The 27,422-nt window shown below is 44.9% G+C and overlaps 1 protein-coding gene across 1 annotated transcript in view; it reads left to right on the forward strand.

Annotated features, from left to right (window-relative positions):
* The first annotated feature begins 6,917 nt into the window (after positions 1-6,917).
* The window catches only part of QSER1 (glutamine and serine rich 1), a 36,240-nt gene continuing 15,735 nt past the window's right edge, over positions 6,918-27,422 (forward strand). The window contains exons 1-4 of the mRNA XM_042882645.1: positions 6,918-7,045; positions 19,494-19,606; positions 20,734-20,895; positions 23,095-26,781. Coding sequence (XP_042738579.1) covers positions 6,930-7,045; positions 19,494-19,606; positions 20,734-20,895; positions 23,095-26,781 — 4,078 coding nt within the window. The 5' untranslated portion in view covers positions 6,918-6,929. The remainder of the gene's footprint in view (positions 7,046-19,493; positions 19,607-20,733; positions 20,896-23,094; positions 26,782-27,422) is intronic.

A 27,422-nucleotide genomic window follows, 5' to 3' on the forward strand; every position in this document is an offset into this window, starting at 1 on the left:
CACTGCTAGTCTCTATTCTCTTGCAAAACGGTTTCCAATGAACATCTGCACATTTCTTGGAATTTAATTCAGCCTATGATAAAGTTTTTAAAAAAATCAACTCTTTGCTGTGCTGTAGAGCCCCTGTCAGTGGGGAGATGACATGGTTTGTTTTCTTTCAACAAAAACTTCCCACTTCACCACTCTGAATGGTGAACAACAGGCTCTGTACATGAAGTCTTCAGGACTGGACGAGGTTGTGTACCCTTCCACCTTCCTCTGATTCTCACCAGACCTTTGGTTGGAAGCTTCAATACACTGACATGGCAAAAAAAACACCCACTTTCTTACGGTTAGTGAAGTGAGCAAGATCACATCAGGGAGCACCAAAACAGGTGTGCAAAAGCAAAGCAGGAAGAGAACTTCATTGTTCAGTAATAGTGAGTTCAGACTGAAGAAGGTATGCACTGAATGCGGGGAGCAACTTGCCAAGTTGCACATGTGTGCAGCTCCCAAGGCACAGCATGGTGCAGAGTAACTTTACAGGAAAACAAACAAACACATGGACTGTGTGATTGCACTAAATTAAACCACTCTCTTTCACCCACAGCAGAAATAAAACAGCTAGATTTGTACTTCTAACCACACAAGACGAACTGAACAAGCTGGTTAAAAACTCAGAGCATAGCGAAGATTCAAAGATACAACAAAGCAGTCAACTGAACTGAGACCCAGAATACGGCTGGTGGGGTGTAGGTTCATTCACATTAAGCCAAGCACACGGATGTATCAGAAAAAATACTTCTGTCTAGAAACTGGCGTGTTTTGGAAAGACCTCAGAACAGGTTTTAAACTTCTGATGCAGCGCCAATTTCATTTAAGGAATAAGAAACGCCTCTGATCACCCAGGTTGTTCAAACACCTTCAGTGAAATTCTTCAAGTATCAAAGCCTACTAAATAAATATTGGTAATTGAATGTCCAGTACTTCATGGTAAACACTTAGCTTGGATGCGATACAAAGGATGGTTTCTGGTAAGAGTTAAAATAATCCTTGTCAGATCACGAGCTTGTTTGAGAGCAAAGGCTTTTATTTAAATTCCCTTTTTTCCTAAATCTCACTGCATTTCTCCCACTGGCCTTGCACAAGTTCTAAATCATAGTTCATAAATTTGAACGCGCTCATCCAGCAAAAACAAAGGGGGTACGTGGGTTGAACTAACTCCAGAGTGAGCAGTTGTGGAACCACGTGAGCAGGAGGAGGACTGGGAAAAGGAAGGACTTTGTTCTCATTGGCACAGTGTGCTTTGTGCCAGCTCACACCTCCAGTGCCATAATTTTGTAGCTCAACTTCAGTTATCTTCCTGAAGATTGTGATTCCTTTGTTTGAGATTATACCCAAGCTTTTTTTTTTTTTTTTTTTTTAAATCAAATAAAGGCACTGAACATAAAGAAATGCAAAGAGTACTCGCCCTGAGGCTCCTGGATAAAGTGTGCTCTTTGAAAGGCAGCAATTTCTTCCCTATTTACATATCTACTAGTGTCTAGTTTGACATTTCAACAGGCCAAGTGCCAAGTAAAATGCAAAATCTAATCTGTTAAGCGACTGCAATTTTCTGCTTTGATCAGGATCACAGTCACAATTGCACCTAAAAGAGCAGAGATCGGTAATAGGCTTGAAAAGACTCGTGATAGTCCAGCCTAACACCTGATGCACTTCTCTTTACTTCTAATGGAAGATACGGGAGCTTGGCAGCACGTACACCTACACAGAGTCCACACTAAGGCCCTATACCCATGTTCCATAAACCCATACCTAATGTCTGTTCAACGGAGAAGAAAGAAGCCGCAGAAATTTTATCCTGCACTCTTTTCAAAATCTGTTAATCAGTCCCAGCTCAGCTTTGGCCCAAACTTCTTCAAACTTCATCTGGTCGCGCATACTCACATTATTTGGATATTTTTAATCATGGAACATTAATTTTCATAAAAATGTCAGCAGGTCTCCATCAATCTTCAAAGCCCATTCTCTCGGGATAAGGCTAATTGCTGAGCACTTCTAGAGTGTTTGCTGGCAAATGGAAAAGCGTTAGTCACTGTAAGCAGCCACCAAGACGTCTGTGTGTGTCAGCGAGCTATTTACGACGCTGTGATAGCTCCAGAATAAAGCACTATCATGGTCTGAAATATGATCCTTTCATCCACTTCCACCAACTTTGTCATAAGCTCAGACTTGCAGAATTAGCTGCGTGCTGTGCTTTAACCACTTTCTCTGCTGAGCAGCTGAAGCTGCTGGTCAGCTTGCTGATCCAGCATGTGCCTCTGACTCCATGCTTTTGCCATGACTCTTCTCAGAGCATCCAAATTGCCCTACAGCAAATCAATCATTTTGCTGCAAAAGCAGCAGCTACATTGAAAACTTCTTCATGCAAGAAAAAGAAAAAAAAGAAAAGTCTCTGGTTAAACACGTGGGAAAAGCTGAGATAAGAGCAAAACCCGGCATCTTCTGTTATGGAAAGGCACAGGACAGAGGCAGTGCTCTCTGTAAAAGAAGGCAGTGTTTGTGGACAGACACTGGAAAAGCCTGGTAGAGCCAGGTTCGTTGTACCTGCGGTTAAAGGGATGCCAAAAGCGCAGGCAGCAACTGCTGGCCCTGAGAAGAATCGCTCCATTCAGTACCACCTGCTGCCTTGTGCACAAAGGCCCCGAGTGGGGCTGTCCTGGTATTTGACATCTGTGGACTGTTCAGGCTGTACATACCAGGGAACATTCTGCCGGGCCAGATACAATAGGAAAACACTTGATCACACTCAGCAGATGCATTAACATAGGTGCTAACAGCACTGAGAAACCAATAAGTCAATAAATCGGTTACAAAAAAATGTCAGGTGGTGCTTTATTCTGGCCTGTGACTGACTTACTGATCTTAATTATGACCAAATCAGATTTTTATGACTAATTACTGCCAAATCAAAATTTTGATGACAGTGACCGAAACTACCCATTACTTGGATCCTACATTTCATTTGGCAAATGGCCACTTTAAAGATAAAACTAAAGTGACATTGCCTTCAAGCATTATGTACCATTAGGTTAAAGAAAAGGGCAGGCATATTAGCTTACAGTCCTGCCAGTGCTGCCTTGATTCTGGCTAAGCATAGGCTAAGCTTGGAGACATACTCTCCAGCACTCAGTACAGAGATTCCTATACTGAACACAACATGAGCCACCTCAACATCTTGTCATCAAGAGCAAGCTTCCTGCTTTTTCTCGTCACGTCCTTCCTCTCCCACCTGCTTCTGGCTGTGCAGTACCACTCCTTGCCCTGAACCACTATTTGTGTGACGCAAAACAAGCTGGCTCAGCTCAGTGGAATTACTGGAAAGTGACCTGGCAAAAAAAAATATTAAATGTTCTTTTGCCAGAGGAGTGAATTTACAGCTCACTTTGTGACCAGAGTGAATGTCTGGGAACAGGATGATGGAGCAGAAAAGGGGGAAGGGAAGGGGAAGGCCTTCTCTTTTTGTGAGCATCCTTGTCCTGCTGGGACAAGGTATCCTTGCCAGCAAGCAGTTGCAGCTTTGAAGCACACTCCCTGGACATCAGGCACAGCCTCCATATCACCTTAAGTACATAAATCTGTGCTTATGTGCCTCCTGACCACCAAATGACAATTTTGCGTCTCCAGAAGATCCACTGTTTTTCCAATTGGAGACTACTTTGTTCAGGGAGAAGAACAAGCAACAGAAATTCAGTGCTCCCCCGGCTGCTAAGCTGCACAGATTGCATTACTGCGCTGTAATTTAAGATCTTATTCATAATAGCTTGTTTTTCAGAAAAACATATTTAAATACTTGATTAAAAAACACACATAGTATGATCAGTTATGAGCTACAGCCCTGGATGTATTAAAGCCCACCGAAGGTCAGCTTCTCAGAGTCAAGCAGTAGTTGCTTTCGAAACCGATGCCTTCCTCATGAATGCAAGAATTGAAACATTTCCAGCCAATGTTCAGAATCATGAAACTGTCTAGTATTTTAATACACATCTTAATGCACACTTCAATGGAACTTTCTAAGAATAGCAACAAGAACAGGGATCAGTTGGATGAGAAAAAGGTAGGAGTCTCCCAGGTACCTCAGAATTCAATTGCCTCTCAGACACAGGAAATGCAGACTATGGGATAACAGGGCTTTAGGTGGTGTTTACAAACACTGGTGGTGGTGTTCTCAGTTGTGTCTGTAGCATAATGATACTTACATAGTTAACTCAGACTACTAAGTGAGCCTCTTTTCCCTGCCTATAGATCTCAACTGATCTTTGTTCTTGGAATGTCTTATGCGATAGGATTTTATAGTTACGTATCAGTATTAACATACACCCCTCCCTAGGGAAATAATCTGTAAAGAAAATACACATGCTTTAAGGCTCATGCCCTTAACTGAGAAAAATTCAACACAGCACTGGTAGTTTTACAATTTATTACTACCTTGTCCCAGATTGCAGCAAGAAGCTTTTACATCACCACCATCCCTCCGACCAACCCTACAGCTGAGTGCACGGGGCTCCACCTGCACACACCTATCACCCCTTCCATCTGAAGGAAACAGGGAACTCCAGGTGACTATTGTAATGGTGATGTGCAGACATCCTGCAAGAACATCTAAGTGTCCTCCCCACAAAGCTACTTTCAGGGCATCAGCAGCACAAGTGCTTCTCCAGCAGCATAAGGCGTTTTCTGCATGTAAAACAGTGACTGGCTGTGCTTCCCGGGGAAAGGTCCCTGCTGCAAGCAGTGCAGGAGCTCACTCACACAAACAGAAGGAAAACTCACTCTGCTGGTCTGTCGGTGGCATGATCTACTCTGCTCTCCTCCCTCTGCCCTGGCCTCTCTGTGCTTCTCCTCAGCCTTTTCTACGCAGTGTTGGCACTCACCTGCCCTCCCCACACTGGCCTTGCTGCTTCTTGAATCTGGGAACGAGAGAATCAGAACCTCAGCTTTTCCTCCTGAAGTCTCCTAGATAACAGCTTTCCCACTAAGCACTCCCTCTACTCCATTCACATGTTGAGATGCTGATTTATATCACATGTCTAATCTGGTTAGCTGCAGGCAAAAGTTTCTCCTGCCTGCATTTCCCTGCAAAACCCTGTGGTTTGACATTGCCTCAAGTGCTACAAAGTGAACCTTCAGAAGCCTTACTCAGCCACCAGCACACATCTCTGTCTTCTGAGCAGTACAGAAGCCTTCAGGTGCTCCCTCACCTTCATCCACAGCAAGCAACCCTCACCCTGGGGCCTTGTTCTCCTCCTGCCTGCCTCACCACATCTCATCCTGTGTCACATTCATAGAATCATTGAGGCTAGAAAAGACACATAAGATGATCTAGTCCTTTCCCAACCCATCCCCATCACGCCCACTAAAACTTGTCCCTAAGCACTACATCTGCCTTCTCAGTCAATATCTCTAGGGATGGTGACTCCCTGGGCAGCCTGCTCCAACAACTGACTGCTCTTTCTGAGAAGCAACTATTCTTAAGACCCAGCCTGAATGCCCCCTGCCCTAACACCGTTACCCAGAACGAGAAGGCCCTAAGTACACCTCGCTGTGGCCTTCCAGCACTTGAAGAGTGTAGAAACAGGAGGGGGAACGGCTGTTTGCAAGGGTGGATAGCAATGGGACAAGGGGGAATGGCTTTAAAGTGAGACAGGGGAGGTTTAGGTTGGATATGAGGAGGAAGCTTTTCCCCAGAGGGTGGTGAGGCACTGGAGCAGGTTGCCCAAGGAGGCTGTGGATGCCCCATCCCTGCAGGCATTCAAGGCCAGGCTGGATGTGGCTCTGGGCAGCCTGGGCTGCTGGTTGGCGACCTGCACACAGCAGGGGTTGGAACTGATGAGCACTGTGCTCCTTTGCAACCCAGGCCATGCTGTGATGCTATAAGAGGCTGACCTCCACCTCACCAGACCAGCCGGAGATCCACAGCACCTCGCTAGTAACTCCTCCTTACCGCGCTGAGCGATCCCCGCTCCCTCGACCCTCCAGAACAGCCTCCAAAGCACACGCTCACAAACCACATTTCACCAGCCCCCCCCGGCTGGATTCAATTTTTCCGCGGGGGGAGGCGGTCGCAGGTCACGTGCCGCAGTCACGTGCCCGCCGCCGGCGGTGCCCTCAGGGTGCAGCGCGGATTGCCGCGCGCCCGCGGGCGGTTGTGTGGTGTTAGCCTCAGGCGGGAACGCCGCTCGGCCCCGCGCCTCGCGCTCTGAGGCGGCGCTCAGGTGGCCGCGGCGCCCGGCGTCTCGGTGGTGCCCGGCGCTGACGCCACGCCGCGGAGCGCCGCTTCTCTCAGCGAGAACAAGATGGCCCCGCCCCGGCCCCTCCAACAAAGCCCCAGCGCTCCGCTCGACGCGGCCCCGCCGCGCCGCTGCCGCCGCCGGCCTCTCCCCTCGCCACCCGGCCCGGCCGTCCCCGCCTTCGGCCGTCCCCTCTCCCCCCCCCCCCTCACGCCCGGCCCGGTGCCGGCCGCCATCCCCCGCGGCGCTCCCCGCACCCTCCGGGCCCGGCCCGGCCACCCCGCCAGGCCGCGCGTCCCCGCTCGCCGCGCTCCTCCCAGCCCCCCGACCGCGGCGCCGGGCCCCGCTCAGCTCCCCGCGGCGGGCCGTGGCGGGAGGTGCATCCTGGGAAGGAGCGGCCCGACATGGGTCCCCGCCCGCCCGCCGCGCAGCCCCCGCCGCCGCCCGCGGCTCCGCGCGGCTGAGCGGCAGGGAGGGGAGCGGAGGCGGGGAGGGGAGGCCGGGCCGCGGCGGCCTGGCCCGCGGCGGGGAGGGGGCCGCGGCGCCGCCCGCCCCGCATGAGGCAGGGGGGGCAGCTCCCACCCGCCCCGCTCGCTCCCCGCCGCCGCCGCCCTTCGCGCAGGGCCCCGCCGAGCCCCCGCCGCCCCGCGCCCTGCCCCGATGATGGACAGGAACTACCCGCCGACCCCCAGCTTCGCCGAGCCGCCGGCCCCGGCCGCCGCGCAGCCCGCCGCCGCCTGGGCCTACGAGCGGGGCGCCGGCGGCCCGAAGCCCAGGTGAGTAGCGGCCGCCGGGGGGACGCGGCGGGAAAGGCCTTGGTCCGGGCCCGGCCCCGCGGGTGGGAACGGGGCCCCTCGGCGGGGCGGGCTGCCCGAGCGGGGCGCGCCGCCGTCGCCGTTCTCCGCCCCGGAGGCTCGCGCTGGGCTGCGGCGCCGCGGGTTCAAGAGTTCAGGCGGCGCCGGCCGGGCCGGGCGCGGAGCGGAGCGGGAACAATGCGGAGCGGTGACCTCGGCCCGGCCGCGCGAGCCACGCTCCCGCCAGCCCGCCCGTCCGTCCGTCCGTCCGTCCGTGTGCCCGCCGCCTCCCGCGCTGCCTGCGGGCCGCCTCGCCGCCAGACCGTCCGGGAGCGCCGACGGAGAGTTGGTGGAGTTCCGGGAAGCGTGGGGATAGCCGGGCCGTCGCGTCGGCCTTGCGCTGCTCCCCGAGGGCACAGCTCCGCCGGCTGGAAGGAGCCTCTGTTGGGCGCCGAGATCCGCGGTGCTGCTCTGTGCGGCGCGGCGTGAAGGCAAACGGCGTCGCGAGCGCGGAAAGCTGCCTGTCGGTTAGGTGTGCGTGGAGCTGCGGAGCTACGGGCGCCGCGGTTCGGTCCGTGCGGTCAGATGAACGGGGCGTCGGGTTGAGGACTGCCGCGCTCGTCATGCCGGTCGCGGCGCTTCTTTTTGTTGTTTCCCTCTGCGTTTGAAGCTAGAGTTTAAGCTTTAGAAGGTTAGGGTTACAAATTCCTCGTGAATTTGCAGAGTCGTTGGGCTCTGCAACCCGTAGGGGTTGAAAGAGACCTCTGGAGATCGTCGAGTCCCAGCCCCTGCGATGGCAGGTTGGACAGGAAAGGACCCGAGTGGGTCTTGAATGTCTCCAGGGGAGGAGGCTCCGCGGCCCCTCTGGGCAGCCGGTTCCAATGCAGCCCAGACCTGCCTGCCCTACGTTTCTTTTCTTATCCCTGAGTTGAAGGTGGCTGCCTTCAGTTTTCAGCTCCAAATCTTGTTACGGTCCTATTGATGCTGGAAGTTCTGTGGTAAGTCATGCTTTCCCAAATAGGAATTCTTCAGAGTTTTCATCCGTTTTCTGTGTTACATTCTCATTAAGAAAAATAATTTTCTGACGTTTGTTACCAGGCATTCTTTTCTCTCTGTCTTTTTTTTTTTTTTTAACTTCATTTATTTTGTTTTCTCCTGGGTGCCCTCCAATATATTGTCATTCTCCTTGAACTGCAGACAGTGCATTTTTTAAGCAATTAAATCGATGTCAAGAAGATCTCTGTGTGGCCTGAGGCTCCAGGTTCTCCGTTTCGCAGAGAACTGCAAGGAGTGTTGGGTTCCTGGCCACAACCTGGCCCTATGAAGCTGCTTTGCTCCCTTCAAAGTTGCCAGCGTGGTAAAATAGAATCTCCCATTGCTCTGTTTCATCTTCCTTTTTAATCGTTGGGCTCCTCTTAGTCATGTTAATATGTTGGCTGCAGCGGTAGTCAGTGACATGCCCTTTTTGTATTGCTCTTGCCAGTTTTCAGCATCTGTGGAGGATCATGTCATCTGTTCCATGAAGAAGCTTTGTATTTTCCAGGTCAGTTAAGAATCTGTAGTGCAGAGAAACCCTGGATCCCTCCAGGGTCTTTGAAGATACACAAGTGCTTGATGATTGGTTCCTGCGTTCCGAAAAACAACCACCCTGCTTTCAAAACATGACTTAAATCTTTTTAATAGGTGCTACTTTAAAGCATTATCAGTTTTTTATTTTGGAAATTCCTTTATGGAAATGGTATGGAGAGCAGTCTCAAGACAAGTTCCTCACACAAGCTTACAGGATCATTGCCTGCTACCTATAACACTCAGCCTGCTAATAAAAAATATAATCAAATTAGAATTACTGAATGCATTCTTCATATGACAATATTTTTGCTATACTTTAGGAAGCAATGTGAAGGAAATCTTGCTTTCAGTTCCTAGAAGTTTCATCTTGAGGCTACGTAGATGGTGATAAACGGTATGTTTTTAAAGGTGTTGACTGAAATGTTTTAAGTTGATTGTGTTTTCTTTCTTAAGCTGTAGCAATGTCAGGGAAAAAAAGCCTGAATTACAGTACTTGAAGTTCTCCTGTAGTGAGTTCTTCTGTAGGGTTCATGTTGTATGGTAAGATTTAAAATGCAGTAGGATGTAAACTGCCTTGGGGACAGTGCTAAATACAGTCTCAGTGTGCACAGGTGTTTCTGTTTTCGCTCCCACTGCTATTCTCCACGGCGGAGTGGGGAACTGGGACCTCAGAGCCATGCTGGTCACTAGTGAGGCTGGAAGCGGGTCGTGTAGGTGCTGATGTGCTGGGACAGAGCTCGAGCACTCTGGTTTGCATTGTTGTAGATTGCTTCACCATGTTCCAAACGCTGGTTTTGATTGTGGCTGACAGGTAGTCATCTGAACAGCTGAAGCTGTGTTCATCTGATGTTAAATCACAAAAATGTGTGCCGTGTTCATCTGGTCCTTGTCTGAAGAGAACGTGGCCTTCAGGTGGTACAGGCAGCAGTATTTCCGTCAGGCTGTCCTGATATTTATGCTGGTGCAGGCTGTGTTCCCTTTGTGTGCAGAGCCGTGTTCACAGTCGTGGCTCATCAAAATGATTTCTCCTCCCTACAAGCCTTGCTTCTGTCGTCCTGTACTTAACTTCAGCCATCTGGTTTTTATCCTGCTCCTTATTTCTTGCAGGCACTGTTTTGTCTGTGCAGTGGCACTGTTCCTACCAAAGGAAGCGTGCGGTGGAGTATTGTAAGGACACCGTTACCAGGTCTGCTGTGACATAGCTTATCCTGGAATAAATAGAAGTCAACGAATGAGAATGGAAATCACTGGAACCTCTTCGTTAGCTGAGAAGAGCTCAGTCGCACTGGGGAGTGCTTGGGCAGCGCAATCAAAGCAGCCCAGAGCAGGAGGGCTGAGATGGGCGCTCCTGTCCTCCATGCTCCCCATTTTCCCCCTGCTTCTTATGCTGTCTGTTTGCAGCTGGAAGGAATTCCTGCAGAACAACGCTGCTCATGACCTTTATCTCTTAGGAAACCTGATTTCTGCACCGATGCTGTCTCTTTGGTTGTGCAGTCCCGTATTGAGCAGCAGATTGATTTGTTACTCGCTTGAGGAAAAACACGGTCTTCAGAAAACCATAATGGCTGTGTAGTAGTTGGTGAGACTGTCATAATTACTTGGAAGGAGAAATGCAGAAAGGCGATAATGATGATGAGTTCCTGGTTGAGTACATGTCCGACTTGGCGAGCCCTCGTTTCCATTCGGAGAAGGATTTTTGCTAATTGCTCTCCTTTGGTGTTAGCCCAGCTGTAGGACCTGACCCTGTGTTGTATGTGGCTGAATGACAGTCCCAGTTATTTGTTATTTTAAGCTTGATGGCCACCGCTGTGGTCTCTGGTGTTTCTTCTGTGCTGGCAGTCTGTGTCCGTCTCTGTCCGACCCAGACGTATGGGTTTTACAGCACTGAATTTGAGACAGTTCTTTACAATAGATAGCACTGACATTTGGTTAGCGTGACCTATATTTATAGCAGCTAATCTAAAATAACAAACTGCTTAGTGGTAGTTCAGAGGGAAAGTTATGTAACTGCGAGACTCCAACTTTTATAATGCACTGCTAGGATTTATTTATTTTTTAAACTTACCCTTTTTGCATAGCTGTCAAGCTTTCTGTAACAGCTGTAGGGATGTGACTTTGGTAGGGCTCAATCTGAAGTAATAGTAGATTTGTGCATAGCTATAGAAGTTGTAGAAAATAAAAATTAAAAATGCAGGTAATATAGAAAAATATACAACTCTTTTTTTTTTTTTTTTTTTTAATCAAATGAATCTTCCTGAGGGGTAAAAATAGTGTTTGTTGCTAAACAGGTGTAATACAAGAAGTTCCCTGTGGTGCGGTGTTTCACTTGCAGAAAGCTGAAGCTCATAAACAGAATGTGTTTAAAATGTTTTCTATGAAAAGATAAAGGCACAGGAGGATTAAATAAAATTTATAAACATATAAAAAGGTGAGTCACTTCTAAATATTACTAAACTTTCTGTCACGGTCTGTATTGGAAACATTCATACGCAATCAATCTGTGGAGTAGCACAGGTATTTTAGAGGGACTTAATGAATGAGCCAAAAGGGCATCTCTGAAATGCTGTGCTACTGACCTGTCTGGGAGTGTACCAACTACACCAGGTGTTTCAAGCATCTTGTTATTTGCTGCAGGAGCTGAGGGTGCAGCCCTGCTGTCTTCAGCAGGTGTCCTGAGAAGGCTTTGCTGCCCAGATCCCCAGGAGGAGCTCCCTGAGATGAACCACGTGAAGCCCTGGGCCCGCCTTGAGGTCACCTACCGTGATATTTCAGATGTGAGCTCTTTCCCATGGAGCTGAGAGCTTCACCGCAGGTTACTTAATACCTCCTTGTTCGGAAAGAAAGGGGTTTTGTGTTCTTTCACCTTTGCAGAAAGTCTTTCAGTCGGTATGAGTATCTTATCTTTCACCCTGTTACTTTAGGTGTAAGCACTTACTTTGTATCACCAGAGAACAACCTTTTCCCTTTGTTTCTTCTGTACTTTTGCCCACCTCCTTTTTTTGTTCCTTTGGAGATGCTGTTGATCCTGGCATGATGCTGTCATGGGAAGGAGGTTGTTTTTAGAAAAGTCTTCGTTAGGAGAAAAGGACTTTGACTGGTTTTATTCGTGGTAGACAATAAGGAGAGCTCTTATACAACGCAAGGGTATTTTCTTTGGATTGTTTGATTTTCTTTTTTCTTTTTCTTTTTTTTTTTTTTTTTTTTTGCACTTAGGCAAAGCGTTCACAACTCTGCGTATCAAAAAGTCATTTTGCATTATGGGTGCCTATTCCATACACTTAAAATAAATCTGGTTAAAAGATAGCACGTGAATCCTGTCATTTCAGACCTTCCTTGGTGGCCGTGTGACAAAAATAACTCTGAATGCCATGCAGACACCATGCGGTGCTCAGCCTCTGCAGCAAGGCGAGTCTTACTGTGCCATGCAAGTGATGGAGAGAACTCTGAGAAGTTTCAGGCAAAGAAAAGCAGTGCATTCAGAGAGGACCGAGCTCTCGGTTACCTGACTTACTGATTTACCTGATTTACTGATTTACGAGGCAGATCTCACCAGTTTCGATTTTGTCGTCTCTCCTGTCGCTGCTTCCTTGCCTTCTTGCTCTGGATGGGCTGTTACACGTGAATGGACACCTGTGCTGTGCTTAAAACCTCTCTGGCCGTGGGTTACAAGGAACGGGTAGGGAACTTTTATTCACCAGCACCTGTGTACTTGGATTTTGTTATTCCATAGCAGTTCACTGAGAACCTATATGTGTTAAGACAAGCTCTTCTTTGCCCCCGTTGCCTTTCTTTTCATCTTCCTTCTACATGCCTACCTCTGATGCTTGCCTGGGACTTGTATAGGTGTAACCAATTACACTGAGCAGGTAAAAGGCACCCTTAGGCGCACTTATCTGAGAGTAATGCTATTTACATAGGAGGATATGAAGGAATACTTACTCCTTAATAACTGTGTGAGCTGCATAGGGCTGTCGTATGTCTAGATTTCACTGGAGATAGCCCTCTTTTTCACCTGAGGTTGCAGGAGAAGAGTTTGAGAGCTTTGGCCCTTCGTCTGGTGTTTCCAGATGTCTGGCAGTTTGTCTGAAAGCTCTTGGACATCTGGGCTGAGGCAGACAAACGGGCTGTGCACGTGTGTGCGGTCCGGCTGCTGTTCTGTGGAGATACTGAATGTACCAGCCTCTGCTGCGTGTTGTGCTGTGCTTCGTTCTGACCAGGAAATCCCTGTCAGAAATATGGCAACTTAGTGTTTCACACCACATCCTGTTTACTTTCTCTCTTCGTGTCAAAAATTCTGGTGCTAGGCAGCGAATAATCCTTCAATTCATCTCTTTCTCACATTTTGTTATTCTCTACCGAGTCTGCCAAGGATAGCATTTGTACTAAGTTTTCCTTGATTGTGAGTATTTGCTATACCAAGAGTGATCCTAGAGAGCTGACTCCTTAAGCCTCTGGGCAGCAAGCATTTGACAAATAACTTCATTTTTTTGTTGGAGCTGGTGATGTGAAGGTCACCAATCCTCAGAGCTGCTGAAGAGAGCTGGGATTTCCTTCTGATCTTTTCCCCTCCACAAAACTGCCTTCTGTTGTTCTCTTTAAAAGCAAATACAGGTTTTTCATCATTTAGAAGAACTTTGTAACGTGTGTGTGTGTCATCTTGTTCTCTATTACTACTTGTATTTTTTTGTTTAGAAAGCTGCTTGCAAGTTAGAAGATCTTAAAATGATGATGTGGGGTGTAATGCAGGAGCTCGTTGTAGAGGGTGAAGTTTCTCCCTAATACAGGGAGAAGTAAATACGACACAGCTATTTGTCTGCCATTTTGAACAGCACAGGTTTTTCTCATTGAAGTTCTTGTGCAACTGGGTTCGTGTGGTATGAATAGGAGCTCCTGCTGACAGCGTGTTAGGCAGGGTCCCCTTGGGAAGACTAGAAATGCAGATTGCAATCTGTTGTAAGATGAAGAGAGCACTGATGAATTTAGCTTGAACGCTTCTTCAAGGACTGTGCTAAGCTTCCTTATAGAAGTGGGGAGCAGCATCCTCTGATGTCTCCTTTACGTTAAAGGACTCTTGCGGATGTGTTTTACAGTGTTAAATCTTTTCTGAGCACGCCTGCTACATCAGCACAGAAGGGGTCTTAGTCACAGAGGTGCCTCTTTATTGAATCTAAAGGAGGTCATGTCAGCTGCTTACCCACTGCTGTGTGTTGTGAGATGGGGAAACCAGTGTGGGAAACATCTAGGCTTGTGAGAAGACTTAGAGTATATTTGGTTGCCTCGAACGATGGGCTGTGCAGATGAACACGGGTATTGCAGTTTGCATTCCTAAATGTAGGTGGTGAGTAGCTGCCTCAATTCTGTGCAAGTTCTGTGGCTCTGGAATGCAAAGCCTGAGCTTCACAATGGTTTAGAAATACCAGCTTTGAAACGTTGAAAAATTGACTGTTATTTCAGTACAGGATGCTTAAATCTTTGCTTTTGGGTGTTGGCCTCCTTTGTAAATCTGAGTGGTTTAGTGCGTGTGCCTTAGTTTAAAGTAGAAGATAATTCATGGGCTATTTGACTGTGAAATGCTTGGAGGTGTGGTGATGGGGAGGTGTTGCCTAAGATAGCTGTCAATAGGACAGAGGTATTTGCATCTCTTCCATCTTTTGTGATTAACATCTCAACTTCAACTTTATCTTTTCCGTGTAATTGGAAAACAAAAAGATAAGAAATCAAATAGAACCCAGAAGGTAATACTTAAGCTTACCACAAGTTATGGCACTGTAGTAGTGGAGAGGGAGGAGAAGGGTTGGGAAGGATCTCAGGAGCTGAAATGAATTGTCTGTTTTATAAGGCATTGATGCAGCTAAGCCACATCTTCAGATAACACTCTGCTGACTTTTGCAAAAATAAAGTTCAGGTGACAATCTGTACCTTTAAAAAGAGAACATATGGCAGTGTGTGAAGTCCTTTCATATACCTGAGGTTCAGAAACAGCTTGTTTCTGTAGGAATCAGAACTTTCACATCCGTAGCTTCAAGATGTAGTTTAACTGATTTTCTGAAGAGATTTATAATTGTTACTGAGAACTCCGCAGGTTCCTTAGTCAGGCAAGCCAGCACTTGTGCTCAGGTATTGGAGTGCCAGTAAGACTGTTTTTGCTTTCCTGAAGCAATTCTGCCTTTGCTTTCTAGAAGGCTCAAGCATAAATAAGTCAGACACACTGGCATGGGAATAGAACGGAGACAGGTCTTTGTTGCTGTGAAATCCTTTTCCTCTGTTAAGAAATGACATGCGTTCAAGGAAGGGATCATGTGAACGGTGCAAACTTGTGCTCGTTCCAGCAATTACCTACGTATAATTTCCTGCCTCGGAGTTTAGTTCTTGGAAGCTGTCACCTTGGCCCTGGAAAGCGAAGAAGTAAGGAGTGTTTCCTCTGGTGAGTACTGCAGGCATTCCGTGTCCGAGCGCCAGCAGTCTCAGTCGTGTTCATGGGGGCTGTGGGTCGAAGTGGAAATGAGTGTTGCGTTATAAGTTTGTCTTTAATGGGAGTGCAGTGGATTAGGGCTTTATATATGCTACTCTGAATGCATTGCCTGTAACAATCTTAGAAGTTAAGAATGCAAAGTTGTGAATAGAACAGGACTGTGTGTTTTACTGTAACATAATACTATTGAAGTCTAATTCTGTCTTTCTGGAAGCCTTCTATCTTGCAGGATAACAGCATTAAAGATGCCTTAAAATGTTGTTCATTCTTTGTTTTTTTACGTGATAGTTCAAAAACAGGGCAGGCAGATGCCATAGATGTGTGCTCTTGGTTGCTGTAACATCTGACCTATTCCCTTTTAAGACGTATCAATTTCAGGGGTACTTTCCTAATTTCTCGGTGGTGGGCTTTGTTTTTCAAGCATCAGATTCTTTTTCCTTCAGGGGTACCACGATTGTTCCAGACTATTGAAAAGAAATATATATATATTTGTGCAGATATTGGTTGACTTTGAAGTATAAAGTGTCATCTCTTGTCCAGTGAGAGAACCAAGAGAATTCAGATACAAGGTGTTGGCTCCTTTTCATTTTTTCTTGAATCTGCCAGCATTTGAAAGCGTTGAGCCAGCTTTGCTCTCGCAGCCTTGTTTTTGTTGGTTTTCTCTTCTCAGTATGTCTGAGGCTGGCCCGCAGAGGTGAAAAATTGCCCATCATATGCATTTCTTAGTAACGGGGCACTGAAGTCAGTCAGAAAACCAGTCTGTGGACTGAATAGGGATTTGTTTTCCTTGCATTGGTATTAAGTGCTTTTTAAAGTTTCAGAAGTGAGTTGGCTTATCAGTTGGACAGCAGTGATAAAAAGTTATTAGCCGCGTTGGACTCATTTAATGAGCTGCTTTCTTTCCAGGCAGATACCTCAGTTCTTTATGATTTTGCTTTCTCAGTCATTGGTGTTTTCCTTTCTGTTGTTTGTTTGCTGTTTAAATACAAGATCCGACTGATTTTGGGTTAAATATGCCTACTTCTGGCATTGCTTTACTGACTGAGGCAAAGTGCTGTGACTCCATCACTGTTAGAGCGGGCAGCGGAAGTGCATGGCAGCTGAAGGCCAGTGCCATTTTCCATTGGCCCTTCATTCCATCTGTAATGGATCTGTAATAAATGCGATGTTTCCATTCTTTCTGCCTCCACAGGGTGTTGTGAATCTATATATATATTTATCTTTTTAGAAGAATATTTTTAATATTTAGAAATTAATTGGGCTGTGCTAGTTGGCACTTCAGTAGCTTTGCTTTCAAGCTCTTAACTGGGACTCAGTGTTGTCTATCTGAAGAGCTACGCAAAGGGAGATGCCTTTGCAAAGTGTCTGAGCTTTAGGATAGATGGCTAAGAACTGGTGGTTTTTGTTTTAAAGTATAGTTTAATTCAAACACACTTGAGTTAACTTGAGTCCTATTTCTCCTATTTCACGTAAATCTCAAGTCAGTCAGAATGCAAATTGTGAGTTCTAAGCTATTTCCTCATCCATATGAGGATACTGGTGCATTTTTAATCACTTGAGTGATTGAGTTATAAATTGAGTGTGTGCCTGCTCATCTGCCCACAAGTCAGGACACCGCTGTAGTTTTCAGTAAGGCAGAGCTGGGCTGCCCAGATGAAATCCCACTGTTTCCCTCGCTTACCTGGCATCCCATCGCTGCACGGTGCATGCCAGGTTGTTGCTCTTTGTCTTGTTTGGGTTGGTTGTTTTGGTCTTCAGTCTCTTATGCCCGAGAGCTGTGCTGTGTTTTGGAAACAACTCGTCTTCTGGGTGTCCAGTTTCACTGTCAGAGCAGTCTTCACAGTTTGAATACTTTGAAAATGCCCTGTGATTTACAGGGTTTCAGTTTTTGGAGCTGTTCTCATTGAAATCAGAGGCAGAACTTACAACTGCCTAAGAACAAAAGAATGAAGTAAGTGAAGGTGCTAGTTTGAAGTGGTTTTATGTCTGCACTTTGTTGGGTATGGATACTTAGCACAGAGCAAGGCTGTTTGAGGAAAACAAGCAAGTTTTTAGAAGGCTACTATTTATCTTCAGTGCTTACTGCAAATACGTTTTGTTTCCTTGCAAAAGTGGTGCTCCCATTCCATTTTGAAGTTAAGTAATGCACTTATTGGTAGCATAAAGCAAATAATTGTGTTGGCAGCTGAGGTGGTTGGCTCGTGCAGTATAAGTCAGCACCTCCTGCAGTTGGTGACCTAAATTTGTATGAAATCATTAAGCCAAAGAGGGCTGTGGCAATAAATTACCTTAACAGCAATATAAAAAGATAACATGAACAGTTGATTCAGGAAAGACTTAATAGCAGGTAATTATAAAGAGTTGTAAGTCAAGGTTGAGGTATTCTACTAACAGGTACAGTGCAGAGGATGCACACTTTCTTCAATAAATTTTACTAGATAGCTTAAATCTTCTATCAAACCAAGCAGTGTAGCTGAGTAATACCGGATTTACTTGGCTCTCGTTGGCAAGGATGTTTTGACTGCATCTTTGCAGCAGCAACAAATAGCGGTAGCTCTAGCTAGGATATCTCTGATCTTCTGAACGGACCTTTTTCAGCAAGCATGCTTTCAGAGGGAGCTACTTTACCAATGTGATGGGAGCTCTGTATTGCTTTCCAGCATAGTCACTGCTGTGCATTTAACTATGCCAGTGGAAGTGAGAGAGAGGCTGTGATAGATTAGTGTTAGAGAGAAATAGATTTGGCCTCTGACTAGCAACTAATCATAACCAACCAGGTGCCCAGAAACGTGAATGTGCTTTCTTCAGGAAATAATGCAGAGTTTGAGTACAAGCAGGACCTCCTGTGATATTCTAACAAACTGTGAAACCAGAGTAGGAAAGGCTGGACGGCCATCCTGTTATTTGCCGTGCTCAGTGGGTTTTTGATAGGCGAATTACAGCCCGTGCAAGTTCATTTGTGTAAAGGTTAACTTTCATAAGGAGAAACCCTGAGGCTGTAATCTTTCAGATTGCTGTGCCTGTGTTTAGGATAAGCCTATGTAAACTAAAGGCATGTATGCAGGCTTTTTGAGATAAGAATCTACATTCCAGCAACAAGTAATTATACAATAAACAATTAACTGTTCTAATAAATACAGTGTTTTTATTGAAAGGCAGGCTCGTTTTTGAGGTTGCGGTTGCATTAACTATGAGCTGGGTGTTTGTGTAAAGAATAAAATAAAAAGTCATCATGTACTTTGATTATTCTCACGATAGAAATAAGGAGGAAGTTCATTCAAGTAGCTTTATTAGAACGTAGAGGTTCTTGTCGTTAAGTTTCTTGAGGTATAGTTCTAGAGGTTGTTTTGTGTTCGCTCTGAGTTGAGATCTGGCACTTCTCTAAAAGGACATTACTGCTGTGAAAGTCAGCACGTGCAATTGATGCAATGCGATTCCTGAGGCTTCTCGTTCTCCTTTAAAGAATCTTTCATTCTTCATGTGCTGAATGAAGAATGCCTTAGCCTGGCATATGGAATATATGAGCACTCCTATCCTGCGAGCAGATGAGATGGAAGATGTCTGCTGTTAGCACAGTCCAGGCTGGAAGCTAAGCTCAAAGCCTAAGAGGCTGTTATAGGCTGGCTTCTGCTGTGAAAATGTGTAGAGGTCACGGTACTGTTTCAGTCTTATCAGATCTCCACTGCCTACTCTTGTCATCTTAATGAAATGAAGTAAATCCAGTTGTGTTGCCAATTTTTATATTACGTGGTGACTTCCATGAAAGTTTCCCATGATCTCATGATTCCTGGCATCGAATGTTCCCATTTTCCCTTGTGCAGAGTGACTGCCCCCTCATCCTAGGGGATGCAGAGGGTGAGTGAGGTCCCTCACAGCTATCTGCAGGGAGGGCTGTGAGTTTAGTGGTTTGTGTCTTTTGGCGTCTGGTTACAGCTGCATTTTGAACCTAAGCAATCTCATGTGAACACTGAAGTATCAGCTACCTGTAATCTTAACATCAAAAGGCAAATTGTACTGGCTTAGGTTTTCTCTGTTTGGAAGTGCTGTACAGAGCTTGAAAGCGTTGGGATTTTGTTTTGCTTTCTGCCCTTTTTTTTGGTCTTCTAAGTTGGAAAACATTAGCATTTCTGACCAGGTCCTGATGTTGCTCGATGTTTAGTTTGCATTTTGTTGTTTCTCGCATTATTGCTTGTGTACCAGCTTAGACACTTATCTTCAGCTTGCTTCCAGATAAGCCTGATCAAAACATGTTAATTCAAATGCCTAATTTCCAAAAACTGTAGATTGTTCACTTGCTGGTGCTCTTGTTGACAACTTTGATAGTGTTGTAGTTGTACCTTTTCTCTGCAGCTGCACGGTTTTGTTCATAATGTTTGATTTCTTCCTTAGCTTAAGCTATGGAGGAGGACATCCATCACATTCAGAAACAGATCTTCTTCATAGACAGACATACACAGCTTCTCATCAGCTTCCTGGATACTCTGCTACGCACCATCCTACTGGTAATTGTCTATATTATGGGAAAAAAAGTTTAGTTACTTAGTTTTAAGGTGAATTTTTTAATCAGAGGGATTATTAAACAGGTAGTAGCAAATGGTGTAAGGAGAGCTGATTTTGTAGTAAAAAGTTAACAGTTAATAGCTTTTATTCAAATGTCCAAAGCAGGAAGGAAAACGTAAGGGGCAGATCTCCTCTGTAACTTACTGAGAGTCCTATGTTCTTGCACTCAGATGATGTCATAGGCAGAAGGGCCAGACGTTGAGTTTCCCTCAAAGCCAGCTGCAGAAGTCGTGCCACTTCTTTCAGACTAAAGCAAATAGAATAAATAATGCAAGTAGGAACGTAATGATGTAAGTACTTACATGTGCAAATTAAGACCCAGTGCTGGAGGGAAGGTTAAAAATGTGCATATACGTGTGTAGTGTAGTGTCTCTTACCCCTCACTTTGCAACCCAGTTTCCAAGGGAAAGATAGTGAGCTTATGGTCTGCAGGTATTTGCAGGCTCTTGCCCAGGACTGATCAGCATGATGAGGGACTGGAATTGCAGCGAACATTCCAGGCTGCAGACCCTGTAATCTTTACAGAATTTTAGCTACTCAAAGCTCTGCAATCTATGCATTACTTCCCATCCGGCCCCGAGCCACCGAAGGGTATGGATAGCAGTTGTTGAAACAAGGAATGAAGCCAAGACCCCATTTCTGGTGCCAGTCCCACAGGGAAGTGCGAGCTGCTATAAGCTGACAAAAGAAAAGATCAGTACAGGAAAGCTGAACCCGTTTCAGAGAGGATTCTGAATGTTTAAACAATTAACATGTGAAACAGTGAATCTCATAATGAAGGCAGAATATTTATTGATTGACCTCAATATTACTTCAGAGCATCATATTTAATAGACATTTAACAGTAGATATTTTAAAATGTATCACTGAGATCCGGTTTACAGGTGTAAAGCTGCAAAGCAGTCAAAACAGTGAAGAATGAATGTGCTTTAATAGTGTTGGTAATGTTTCATTGGTTGTTTTTAGTGGACTACGACTGGTTATCCTTTTTATTTGATTGAGCTTTTTATAAGAAGCTTATCTGAATTGTCTAATCACTTTGTTTCGTTTCCTCCTGGCCCCTACATAGGTCTTTCAGGAATTTTTGATACTGGTATGCACACCTCTGGAAGTAACACTAAGGAAACTTCAGTTATGAATTTTCTCTCTGCAATTGAGTCTCGCACAGCTCAGACAGCCTCTTCAGGATCTACCCTTTTGCCACAATTCAGGGCTCCTTCCTGGCAGACAGGTGAAAATTTTCTCTTGAAATATAATTCTGTGGTGACTGTGATTGAACGTTTGGGATTATTTAAGACAAAAATGTCCTACCAGAAAAGGCTACATCTTCCACTTCTTTTCATCTTGAAATTTAAAATCTCAAAATCAGTTAAATTATATTAATCCCTTAGCAGAAGATGTCTAGGAGGGGTTTAGATGGGCAGGATTTAATGTTATCTAATTACTCAATTTCATTATCTGACGTTCTGTTTGCAATTAGCCTCACTCACACCTTAGCAGACTTCTCGTTCTTAGACTCCTATCCTTGTCATAGTTCTTCTATTGGTAGAGCCACTAGAAGTCTATGGATAACTTCAGCCCATTTGTACACAAGTAATGACCAGGGTTTTTCTCAAAAAGCAGGTCTGAGGCGCATGTTGCATTGTGATCAGTGGTTTAATTCAAAAATAAACAAATCTGCCATCTTTCATAGCAGACTGACCGCCTTCTGTAAACTTCCCCCATCTGTCAAGCCTTCTGTGCAGAGCAGGAAACTTTGCATATTTGGAGCTTGCTATAGACAGCCACACCAAGCTAAGTATTGTCACTGCATCTGTGGTAGCTTTAAGTTATGCTTAATCTTACACAGAGAGCTACTCACTGATCTGACAGAAAACACTCTTCTTTTTTCCTCTAGTGGTGGGTTAGTTTTCCACTCTTTCAGTAGTAGGAGGAGAACTGAAAATCAACAGTTAATTTAGGAGTAAATTGTTCCCCTTCTTTGCCCTCTGGCTGCCCCTACCTTTGTGTAGTGGTAGTGATCAGAAAGTGAGAACCCACTTGTATGTGATGCTGCAGTTTCTTCGAGCAGAAAAAGAAATGCATTAAAACACCGCTTATACTTTCTTACTCAGAAAGACCTTATTGTTGACTTGTGAAAAATACCTTCAGTATCATATCTCTTCATATCACTGCATGTCTTGAACTGAAAAGAAGAAACAAAGGCCTTCTTTCGCAGTTTCATCTGACACTTCCAAAGTCATTTTGTGATTAAGTTGCAGAAGTATTTTATAATGGAAATTGAACTTTTTACTGAGATATTTGTCACAAGACAAACTTTATTTACTGACAGATTTTTAAAGTTCCATTTATTCTCCAATAATCCATTACTAAAAGCTGTTTTAATTGTCCAAGAAGAACTGAAATTAGTCAAACTACATCTGAGATTTTACATTTTTCCACTTCTCATGTATTTGTAAATATCTCAGTGGAAAGAGATTGCTTTACAGATTCTTTTAGAAAGAACTTAATCCTCTTTGAAAATAAATCTGCCTTCCTCATTTGCTTTCATATACTTTAGAAGTAGTACATAAACTTTACCAGTACCTGCAAGTCACAGGATAATAAAGGGAATGATATGAGTTGTTGCTCTGAGCACCAGAGCTTACAGGGGAGTTGTACACTGTCATTTCAGTTATATAATTGTATATTCTATTAGTAAGCATTTAAGCAAGTCTGTCATAGCAGTGTTAGGGTGCAAATAAATGGTGGAGTACCACAGAATCACAGAATTGTAGGGGTTGGAAGGGGCCTGTAGAGATCATTGAGACCAACCTTTCACTCGGACATCAACTTTCATTTAAGAAGGCTTACAAATCATTTATTTATTCATTCTATTGAAAGTTAAAGCCTTCCTATTAAGAATTACATACAGCTGTTCCGTTATATGCTCCAAAATGGTGTTTTGTATAAAGTGAGTTACAGAAGTATTGGAGAGAGTGAAATTGCTCTTTTAATTCTGTATTACAATTAGTATGATGTAATTTTGTCTGTTTACATTATAAGTGTCCAGAGCTTTTAATCAGGTGTCCTCTATTAGGAATTCCTTTTGAACTCGAAAGAGCCTTCAGTTTAAAAACAGAATTGTTCTTGTACCATTTTTTAATCCAAAATTTGCATGATAAAGATGCAAGTTACTTTCCATGGGCAACCCACTGAAGGTATAGAATTTGGAATTCTTGCTGAACGTCACTTCTTGTTTTTGGAAATTACCCACAGTAAGTGCTTCTCTTTGTATGTTTTTTTTGTTGAAAAGCATATTGATTCTAGGGATTGTTATATTTGTAAGTGTTTAAGATCTTGCAATGAAATAATTTATCCAAATGCAGAGTTGTAACTTGTAAAGCTCCCTTACGTTCTTCTTCCATTTATGTTTTCTGTTTCTTTCCAGGTATGCATTCCTCAACAGCCACAGAACTATTTGTTACTGGAGCGTTGCCAACCTCTGGAACCTTTCCACCAACATCTGCTTTATCAGCTTATCAGCATCCAAACACGTTCAGCAGTAGAAACTTTGCTACTACTCCTTCTCTTACTCTTCAAGATACTACTTTCAGTGCTACATCAAATGGCCTCTTAACTACCCATGATCCTTTATTACAGATCAAAACATCACAAGGCACTGTTCCAGCTGCTTTGACATTTGAGCGCCTCGGCAGTTCTGTTTTAAGTACCAGCGTACCACCTCAGTCATCAACATATCGTTCTGCTCAAGAGTCTGCACCCCATCTTTTGCAACCTCAATTTAGTTTGCTGCCTTCAACCATTGGAGGAGCTCAGCAGGTTTCTCAGGCATACAGCACATCTGTCTTTACTGGTTCCACGGCTTCTATCGATAGAGCACTTCAGCGAGAATGTAGTGTTATTAAGCACCATCAGCGGCCTTCAAGTACTCAGTCTGTTCAGGCTCAATTGACTGTTTCACAGCATTCCTTACACAGCTATTTAACGAGTACAAGTGGAATTAATTTTCAGGATACGTGCAGGCACTCAGCGTTATCCTGCAGTCCAGTTGGAGATGTTACTCAGGTGAGCAATGGAGGACCACAGCAGAAGACTTCTCAAGTCACAGTGGAACTTGCTCAGTCCTATGCATCTGCAGTTCCATCACCTGGCTTTCCATCTGCTTCTGCAGCAAAAGTGAAAAACTGTTCCACAAAACAGCCTCCAAGGTCAACGAAGACCCCCAAACCTCAGAGCATAGCTCCCCCTGTGCAGACACAAAGCTATGCTAAAACTGCACAAAACCAGAGTTCTGTCATCACAGGCCAAGCACAGATCTATTCTACAGCACAGCTGCCAAGTCTGTTGTCAGTCAGCCAGTCTCAAAATTATATTTCTTCCCAGGCTCAGAATGTGCCACCTGTCAGTCACCCGCAGGATTTCTCATCTAGCAAGGTTGAGAAGCTGCCCACATTGTACAAAACATTGACTTTTTCTGGGCAGTCACAAACTATTACTTCTGATAGCCAAACTCTAAGTTACTCCTCAGATGAGCAAGTTCTGACTTCAGTTCCAAATGAGAACTACTCTCCACAGACAAGGGAACTTTCTTCAGTCAGCCAATCTCAGAGTTACTCTTCTAGTCACTCTCAGGGTTTATCTCCAGTTAGCCAATCCCAAGTTAGCTTTTCATCTCAATCACAAGTTTTATCAGCTGTTAGTCCTTCAGAAAGCTATTCTTCAGGGCAGTCTTTAGCATTAACATCACCTTCTCTTCCCTTTTCTGCCTCTCCTCGGATACAGACTCTTCCAGCCTCAAGTCCCAATCAGAGCTATATTTCTTTGCATTCTTCCCAGAACGCTCAGTCGCAAGAATCCTCCTCCCCGCAGTCTCAAAAGTTTTTGCCATCTGTCCAGTCTCCTCCTTTTGCATCCCCGGCTCATTCACAGGCACTGCAGAACAGCAGGCCTTCCTCAGACACAAAAGCATACGTAAAAAGGAAATCGGACTCTAACTTATATGCATCATCAAAACAAGAGGAAGAGTTGTCAATGCAGGATATGCAGGCTTTGCAACGACAAGCTTCTCTTGAGTCTTCCACCCAAAGGCTAACCGATGAGGAGATCGGTGCTCAGGATGCATCCTATCGGGTCACGAAAGCAGATGACCGATACTCTCAAAGCGTAATCAGAAGTAACTCTCGTCTTGAGGATCAAGTTGTTGGACTTACTCTTCAAGGAGCAAAAAAGGATGAGAGAATGGCTAATACTGTGGAACAGCTCTCCCAGCATATTGGCCATATCACTAATTTAAGCCATGATATGAAAAAAACAGCTAATTTAATGCAATCAGCACAAGTAAATGTGAGTTCTAAAGAACTAAACCAGCAACATTCTCTTATGCATAAGGTACATGAAAGTAAAGCTTCAGAACAGCAAGGCCAGATCATTAGTACGACTCCGCAGGTGCAGCCCCATGCCTTAAGACATGGTCATCAGCTGTGTTTGCCTGGTGCACAGGTGCTTCTGGAGTCAACCTGTGACTTGCAGATTCTGCATCAGTCAATCCTGCAGTCGGGTTTAGGACAAGCAAAGGTACCACCGCAAGTGCAAAGAATACAGAGCCCTCAGCAGGTGGCGCATCCGTTCCTTCAGATGGATGGACATATTATTCAGAGCAATGGGGGTCATTCTCAGCAACAGCTTCATACCCAAAATTCGGAAGTAATGAAAATGGACGTTTCTGAGCCCTCAAAACCACTACAGCAACATTTGGCAACAAAAGATCATTTTACTCAGACAAATCAACACGATTCAAAAAATCAGTTTGTTTCTCTTAGTTCGATATGTTTCCCAGAATCTATGCTTCTCAGTGATGAGAGGAATATACTATCCAATGTGGATGATATCCTAGCAGCAACAGCAGCAGCCTGCGGAGTGACACCATCTGACTTTGCCAAATCAGCATCTAACGAAGAGGAGATCCGGTCTGTTGAAAACAGTGAGGAGTCTAAAACGCAGTTCCGATCAATGGATGTAAGGCACGTATCTTCTGGTTTCAGTGCCTCGTCTGCTGTAGTTGGAAAGCCAGCAAGCATAAATAATATTTCTCTTAATGGAGGCCAAATCACTATAAATCTTACACCGGTGTCAGCAATACAGACAAAAGCTGTGAACCTTAATCATCAGCACATTGACGCTTCTGATCAAAACATACCAACAAGAATGACCTCTCCCACGCTTGGCCCTGGTCAGGAGGAGCAAGAACAAAGTGCTGTCCCAGTTAAGAAACAGTCTAGCATCGGTCGTGAATCGGAAGAGGATAACAATGTTTCTGCTGATGGTACACTGAATGCCAGAGACCTAGACTTTGTTTCAAGCGGTAAGAGTCTAAGTGAAGAAAGTGCTGCTTCAGAGAACGATTTTAATATGAGTGGTGACGATGGTACAGTAGCAGGTAACCAGTCAAAGGGCCCATTGCAATCATTGCCTGTGCCCCAAAGTGGGGCTGAGGAAGAATGCCAAGATTTAAGTCAGGGGAACCTTCAGAAGAAGAAAAGCAAAGGAAAAAGCCAAAACAAAAATGCTGCAGAAGAAGACAGTGCAATTCAGAAACAGATAAAGAGAAGCGGACAGTGTAAACGTCAGAACTCGAGAGGAAACGACTCTTGTTTGATGTACTCTTCTCCTGTTTCTGAAAGTTGTTACGATACGTATCAGCATCAGGAAAGAATGAGGCAAAAAATTAAAGAAGTTGAGGAAAAACAGCCCGAAGTGAAAACAGGATTCATTGCATCTTTTTTAGACTTTCTCAAGTCTGGGCCTAGGCAACAGTTTTCAGCTCCGGCTGTGCGAATGCCAAACAGGACGAGGCGACCGGTTACCCACGTGGTTCGTGGCCCTTGCCTGCAGTCACCCACAAAGCCTGTGCCAGCAGCAGCACCTGCAGCTTCTGAGGTCACTGGAGAAAGTCCAACCAAAAAAGCTGATGAAGAACTTAAGAAAAATTTAGAAACACTGCCTTCATTTTCTTCTGATGAGGATGATTCTGTGGGAGGTAACCACGATCTTCAGAAGAGCATCTCTACTGCGCTGTCAGCCCTGGATGATTCTTCTGACAGAAAGAACAAATCAGGTAAAACAGTTGCTGCTCGTGCATACGTTGCTGGATTCTGTAGCTGACGGGGTGGAGAAGGGGATGGGGAAAGAAAAATCTTGGCTATCTTTAATTCAGGTAAATGTTTCGGCTTACTTTGTTTTCATTTGAAGCCGTAATTAAGAGTTGTGTTCAAAAGCTGTGCTGAGTATGACTTAAGCTAACGTTGTGCACAGTTGGAAAACGTGTCAGTACATTTTTTCACGCTGCCTATGTAAGACTCTTCTAATGCTGAAAAACTGTGTTAGCCCAGACTTGGAATTCTGTGTCTGTTCTCTCCTCTGTCTCAGCATGCTCAGTGTGATTGTCATCCACAAACCTCAACAAACCATCACATCCAGTGGTTTTAAATGCATTTTCATAGCAAGAGAACTAGTGAATCACTGCTGTCAGCAAAGGCTAAGTTCTTCCTGGGCAGAGTTAAATGTTTGCTTCCTATGATGCTCCAGCTGTACGGAAAATGTTTCTGAAAGCTTTTAAACTGAGTGCTGCTGAGTTAGCTAGCCATGTCTGAGATGGGAGCCCGTTTATTTCAGCAGTGTTAATCAGGAGTATTGTAGTTTCATGTTGATCTGTGGCTTGCAGAAGAACAAAAGCTGAGAAATATTTTGGGCAGAAGG

This window comes from Lagopus leucura, unplaced genomic scaffold (assembly GCF_019238085.1).
Source record: "Lagopus leucura isolate 7727_CA_CO unplaced genomic scaffold, USGS_WTPT01 Super-Scaffold_100035, whole genome shotgun sequence".
NCBI lineage: Eukaryota > Metazoa > Chordata > Aves > Galliformes > Phasianidae > Lagopus > Lagopus leucura.